This window comes from Macaca fascicularis, chromosome 5 (genome assembly GCF_037993035.2).
Source record: "Macaca fascicularis isolate 582-1 chromosome 5, T2T-MFA8v1.1".
NCBI classification, from domain to species: Eukaryota; Metazoa; Chordata; class Mammalia; order Primates; family Cercopithecidae; genus Macaca; species Macaca fascicularis.
Genome location: NC_088379.1, coordinates 50,282,664 through 50,289,493, shown reverse-complemented (window position 1 = coordinate 50,289,493; position 6,830 = coordinate 50,282,664). Strand labels below are relative to the sequence as shown.

At 46.3% G+C, this 6,830-nt stretch overlaps 1 protein-coding gene across 6 annotated transcripts in view; it reads left to right on the top strand.

The window, feature by feature from the left end:
- Positions 1 to 1,217: 1,217 nt before the first annotated feature.
- GPAT3 (glycerol-3-phosphate acyltransferase 3) overlaps positions 1,218 to 6,830 on the top strand; it is a 70,416-nt gene continuing 64,803 nt past the window's right edge. For 3 of the 6 annotated variants that reach the window (XM_065545001.2, XM_074039774.1, XM_045392368.2), the window contains exons 1-2: positions 1,218 to 1,325; positions 1,622 to 1,881. Coding sequence is in view for 5 of the 6 variants with exons in the window: in XM_074039774.1 (XP_073895875.1) it covers positions 1,741 to 1,881 (141 nt within the window). In the remaining variant the exon portion in view is untranslated. Of the gene's footprint in view, positions 1,474 to 1,600; positions 1,882 to 6,830 lie in introns of those variants that run through there. The other 3 variants (XM_045392369.2, XM_045392367.3, XM_045392366.3) reach the window with 3 other exon arrangements.

Sequence of the window (6,830 nt, the reverse complement as noted above, 5' to 3'; positions counted from 1 at the left end):
CAGGCGTGCGACACCACGCGGGGCTAATTTTTTTTGTATTTTTACTAGAGATGGGGGTTTCGCCATGTTGGCCAGGCTGGTCTTGAACTCCTGACCTCAGGTGATCTGCCCACCTCGCCTCCCAGAGTGCTGGGATTACAGGCGTGATCCACCGCGCCCGGTCCATAACCTGGTTTTAATCATCAACTTATAATTTTTTCCGTTCTTAGTGCGGGAGGGGGCTTGTGACAGTTACCTGGCAGTAAGTACATAAGGCAGACATCTACATTATTTACAGAGGGTCCTCTCACTTTCTTGCCTCCCCACTTCCTCCACACCCTGGGCAGGGACAATTTTCTCTGCAATATTTGCTATCAACGCTGTTTCAATTCAGTTTGCTGGCCCTCCCAGTTTTTCCAGCTTGAAACAACACCTGAAAAGTACCTGTAAGATATTTTGGTCGAATTCAGCGGCAATCTGGAAAATCCCTTCTCAAAATCCCTTCTGCTCATTCCTTAAAATAGTTCAGGTCTCTAAGAGAACTGCAATGGAGTAAATAACATACAGGGTTTTGCCCTTCGTTGCTCTGATAAGGGCTGGCACGGTAGAAGCGAGGAGCCTGAACACCCAGGAGACACGTGTCAGCTTGGTGAATGAAAGCTTGCGCCGGCCTGGCATTTCTGCTACCTCTAAGCGCGGAGAGTATTAGCTGAATGGTAGGGGAGGGTGTGGTTGGAATCTTCTCCAGGAAGGGAGTGACAGATAGGTTTCAGTGCTAGGGAGATGGCGGCTCAATGGGTTAGGCGACACGTGGACAGAGCTTCCTAGTCTCGGGATAAGCAAGATTGAGCCCCACAGCTGTAGGCCATGCGGGGAAGGAGGTGTGGGAGCCTGAAGCGGCGTACACGGCTACCTGGTGTGCTCTGCATTTTCCTGTCCTTGGAAGTCCTTCCCAAGAGTTCGTTTTACACCCACACAAACAAGACCTCAAGCGTCCCAGAAACGTCAGCAGTTCATTCTGCGGGTGAAGAAAATATTAACATTTTTCAGATGAAAACTCTCCTCCTGAAAGGACCTTTGCTGAGTGCTGGGGGAGGCGGGGCGCAGGGAAAAACTGAGACCGCCCAGGAGGCTGCGGCGCTCCTGGGCTAAGTTCTGCCAGGGAGCTCCCCCGTTGGGTGACGGAGGAGGTGGGGCGAGGGCAGCGCGCAGAAATAGGGCTCTGGACGCCCGAGCGCAGCCAGCCTCCAGCACAGCCCGCGGCCCGGTGCGAGCTCCGCCCGCTGCCCTGCCGGTGTGCCAAAGTGCGGTGGTCCCGCAGGGAACCGGGCTCGGGGAGGGCCTCTGTGAGTCATCTGCTGAGTTGTCGCAATCACCACCCAGAGGAACTCAGGCACCGGGCGGGGCGCGTTCCCGGCTGCGCTCGCGCGCTCTGCCGCGCTGCGGTGTCCCTCCGCTTACCCGCAGCTCCAACCACTGGCTCGCGCTACCCAGGTCTGCGCACGCCGCGGTGGCTTCAGCCCAGACCTGGGCCGCCGGCGGAGAAGGAGTTAACTGACAGGGGCGAGGAGGAGCCCGGGGAGGAAGGAAGGATATTGCCGTAATTCTGAAAGTTTTTTTCCTTCCTCTCTTCCCCTCGCAGAGGTGAGTGCCGGGCTCGGCGCTCTGCTCCTGGAGCTCCCGCGGGACTGCCTGGGGACAGGGACTGCTGTGGCGCTCGGCCCTCCACTGCGGACTTCTCCTGAGTGGGTGCGCCGAGTCATGGAGGGCGCAGAGCTGGCCGGGAAGATCCTTTCCACCTGGCTGACGCTGGTTCTCGGCTTCATCCTTCTGCCTTCAGTCTTCGGAGTGTCTCTGGGCATCTCCGAGATCTACATGAAGATCCTGGTGAAAACTTTAGAGGTGAGTGCCGGGAGGGATGCAGCCAGCCCCACGCCGCTGCGGGCTCAGAACCCTGGGGTCCAGCTCTCAAGGTCAGTGGTCGCGGATCAGGGGTGTGTGTGCGCGCGTGTGCATGCGTGCGTGCATTTCTGTTCCTTGCCCGCGGCAGTGCGAAAGTCAGCATCTCGGCGGCTTTTGCGGACCTGGAGGGATTTGGGCTGAAACCACTGGACCACTATTGTTCCTCTGGTCGGAAGCAAAAATCACTCCATTCCCTGAGCATCGTTATTATTTTACTGATTATAATAACAATGCGACCAACTTTTTGTATCAGAGGATTTGCTTATATCCATTATGCAGTGCAGTTTCCCCTTCACCCGCTTGTTTTTACAGCCCCAGGTTTCAGAGGTCCTTTTGTGTACTCAGGCATCCTGTTCAGAAAGGCATCGTGTTCTTCTTTATGCCCAAGATAAGAGACCAATTCCTGGATGGCAGAAAGAAATCGTATTTTCTTTTAGTGGAGTCATGGAATTTTATCTAACTAACAGCACTTGAAATGCCATTGAAAAGGTATATATTCTTTGACCTCAGGTCTCCCTACCCTCCTGTTTCCAAATTCTGCAAAGAAAAATGTTAGATGGAAGTGGGCCTGGTAGAGAACAACTGCAGCTTACTCTTAGGGTTTTATTAAGTGTCAAAAGGCTGGGTAGGGTAGGGAGGGCAAGTGCTATCCCCCTTTTACAGAGAGGGAAACTGAGGGTCAGAGATCAGTGGTTTGTTTGAATTAACTGTTAGAAGCAGGAGTCTTTTTTTAAAAAAAAAATTGTATGTATATAATTTATATCTACTTGTTTCAAAAATATATATATTTATATGTTACATATACTTTTTTTTTACATAAGAGACAGCGTCTTGCTATCTTGGCCTGGCTGGTCTTGATCTCCTGGCCTCAAGCAATCTTCCTGCCTTTGCCTCCCAAAGTGCTGGGATTACAGGTGTGAGCCCCACGCCTGGCCAGAAACAGGAGTCTTAACTGAGTACAGCCTAGTGGTTAGGAGTAGAGATCCTGGATACAGGTTTGCTTAGATTTGGTACCAAAATTGTAGCTCTGTTTCTCAAAATGTGACCTTAAGGAGGTCATCTACTCTTGTGCCTCATTTTCTTTATCTATAAAATAGGAGTAACAATAACTCCTATTTCCACAGGGTTGTTCAAATAAGTTAAAATGTATCAAGCACCTTAGAAGGCTGCCTGCATCGACTATATGAATGTTTGTTGCTATTAAAAGAATAATATGATTACTGAGATTCTAGCATTCCACAGTGCCTTCTTATAAGTTTGGTTCCCATTTTTGTGACCTTATTTTCTCTCTGCCCTTAGGATGTGGCTTTATCTGCTCTTCTTCCTCAGCTAATTGGGGAATACATCTCTAACCCACTGGACACTGTCTTGTACCTGCTAGCCTCCTGTATTGCCCTAGACTCTCGTTTGTGGCTATTTCTTTGCCTAGTCTTTGAAGTTGTATGTGATTCTTCATTCTCAGTGCTCATGCTTTTAAAGTTTTATTGTTTCTACTTGGGAGCTATTTCTGTTTTGAACTCTTACTGACTTTACATTGTGAGCTTGGTCACATTATGCTGTGAATTTCTTAGCTGCCTGCTACTGTTAGACCTTCTTCAGAATCCTCTCCCATAGCAGATGATCCTCTTCAGCTGGTGTTCTGTCTTTCTCTGAACTCTGAAATGATTGAACTGTTCTCCCATACAGTAATGTCTTTTGGAATTTATACCCTGTTTAAGAATGGTTTAAGGTAAATCATACCCACTGGCTTCCAGGGGCTCACTCCTGTTTTTCTTTAGTGACTCAAGGTACAGCTAAGGGCAGAGGCCAGCTGGTTGCTGTCAACCTGGCAAATTATTGCACCTGATAGGATGATCTCCAGTCCAGGATCTGACTTTCAGTTTGACAGGGCCACAGATTTTAATTTTTGTCCTTCTGCACAACTCCAGAGCTGAACTCCTTGTCAATCAAACTGTCAAGAATGCCAGTTTTCTAATTCTGGTGGGAGAAACTAGATAGCTTGGAAACTAGGTAGGTGACACATAAGGAACCCACCCTGTCTGCTGAGACTAAGTTATTAGGTCAAAGAGGTGCTTGATGTATGTGGAATTTGAATACAGATTCATTGTGTGAGCCAGCTCTGATTTGTTGGCTGTGACTGCCTGGAACTCCTATGGGAGCATCTGAGCTCATCAGGAAGGAGAGCTGTGATCCCATAGTGATTTCTGCTTTAGGTGCAGGAGAACAGTAACCCAGGATCTTCTATCCTTCAACTAGAACAGTGTTAGATGTTTCAAAGACATTTCTGTTAGACTGGAGTTAATATGGTGGACTGCTTTTCTCAACTATAGGAATAATTCCTTAAGGGATTATGTTGATGTTTAGCATGAGAAAATCTTCAGTGCTGGACAAATACACTGCCTTTTTGTAGACTGCATTCAAGGCCCAGCCCTTGTATCACTCCTTGGTAAATTCTTAATTGATTTAGTTGTTTCTTTCTTTACATTTCATTCCCAAGAATATTCTTTGAGCTCTGATCATAATTGGATGTTTCTCAAGTTTCTTTGCTTATAATTTATGTACCATTTAAAAAGATCATTTAGTTTTGTCTATTATATGTTTACTTTGACAAGTTTTACTGTCAATGGGTATCTTTCTCATGACCATAAACGCAAATTCTAGAAGTTGAAATGTGTGTAGGGTACCTTCTAAATTGCTGATTTTGATAATTGTTACTTGTTAACTCACTGAGCTTTATGCTCTTCTCTGACCCCTTCTTAAGCCACTGGTTCAAGTAATAATCATTTATTGAGCACCTACTTCTACTTTCTTCTGCATTGCTGGGTATCTCTAGATGTATGCATAAGTCACTGATATGACAAGATACTTGAGGATAAGCCTTGAATACTTAGAATAAGTTTAGTGATTCTCCAAGCCAGTGATTTTCAAGGGATATATGATAATTTGTTGGATATGTATGCTAATATTACAGCTTTATATTCGAGAAAATTGTTTTAGGAATACAAATTATGAAAAGTAAAACTTGGCCAGGTGTGGTGGCTCATGTCTGTAATCCCAGCACTTTGGGAAGCTGAGGCGGGCGGATCACTTGAGATCAAGAATTTGAGACCAGCCTGGCCAACATGGTGAAACCCCATCTCTACTAAAAATACAAAAATTAGCCAAGCATGGTGGTGTGCACCTGTAATCCCAGCTGCTCAGGAGGCTGAGGCAGGAGAATCACTTGAATCTGGGAGCACAGGCTATAGTGAGCCAAGATTGTGCCACTACACTCCAGCCTGGGTGACAGAGCAACACTCCATCTAAAAAAAAAAAAAAAAAAAAATCAGACTTAAAGCTATTTCTTTTGGTGAATTTTGGACAGCTACCTTTTTCCCTCCAAGAGGATTTGGAAATTAGGTGGAAAGATAACTTCATTGATAAGTATCTTTCAACTTTCCTGGGGAGGCAGAAACTGTGGGTTGTTAGAAGCCACTTTTGTACTTTAGGACCATTTTGCTGACAGAGCTGCCTCTTTTGTGATGCCTTGAGGCAGATATGTTCTGATATACCCCTGTAAGAGATTCAGAACGTCTGGAAGAGATATTCTGTCTTTGTATTTGGGTTGATCTGATTGGCTAGAGAAGCTGGCATGGTAAAAGAGAAATAACTATTTATGGGGAGAAGCACTGGACAGTCTGGAAAAAACTGGCCATTTCAGAGGCCTGAAATGTGGAATATAGGGAGGAGGAAGCTACTTTGTGGCCTGCTGTGTGGTAGGCAGGAGCTACATTATCTCCTTTAGCCTTTACAGCCACCTTTGGTATTGCCCCTGTTTTATTTTTATTTTATTTCTTTTTGTGAGACAGAGCCTTGCTCTGTCACCCAGGCTGGATGGAGTGCAGCGGCACAATCTCGGCCCACTGCAACCTCCCCCTCCTGGATTCAAGCGATTCTCCTGCCTCAGCCTCCTAAGTGGCTGGGATTACAGGCGTGAGCCACCATGCCCGGCTAATTTTTGTATTTTCAGTAGAGACGGGATTTCACTATGTTGACCAGGCTGGTCTTCAACTTTTGTCCTCGAGTGATCTGCCCGCCTTGGCCTCCCAAAGTGCTGGAATTACAGGCATGAGCCACCCCGCCTGGCCTTGTCCCTGTTTTAGAGATGATGAAATGGATGCCCCAAGACGTTAAAGTCTCTTGTGTGAGATGATTCCAGCCAGGAAGTGGCAGAACTGCAATTCAAATGTATATCTATCTAGCTGCAAAGCACAGGCATGTTTTTACTTTCAGTGGAGGGTCATCCTACAGAAGAAAAGGGTTTTCTAGTACAAATTCCCTTAGGTACTAAATGTCTGCTTCTTCAACCTTAACATTTGCATATCTTTTTTTTTTTTTTTTTTTTTTTTTTTTAGGCAGGGTCTCCCTGTCACCCAGGCTGCAGTGCAGTGGCATGATCACAGCTCACTGTAGCCTCGACCTCCTCAAGCAGTCCGCCTGAGTGGTTGGGACCACAGACGTGTACCACCATGCCCAACTAATTTAAAACTTTTTTTTTTTTTTGGAGAGACAAGGTTTCACCCTGATGCCCAGATTGGTTCGAACTCCTGGACTCAAGCGATTTTCCTGCCTTGGCCTCCCAAAGTATTGTGATTATAGGCATGAGCCACAGTGTCTGGCCTAAAATGTGCTTACCTTAACACAGTAATTGTGTTATGCAGGGTAGACCTTTAGAGCTATCATTTCAGGAGACAGAATGCATTCTGAGACTTGTCTGGTGCCAAAACATGGAGTGCTTTTGAGCAGATCATGCTTTTTGAGGAATGTCACTGTATTAGTTTGCTAGAGCTGCTATAAGAAAGTACCACAGACTGGTGGCCTAAACAACAGAAATTTATTTTCTCAGTTTT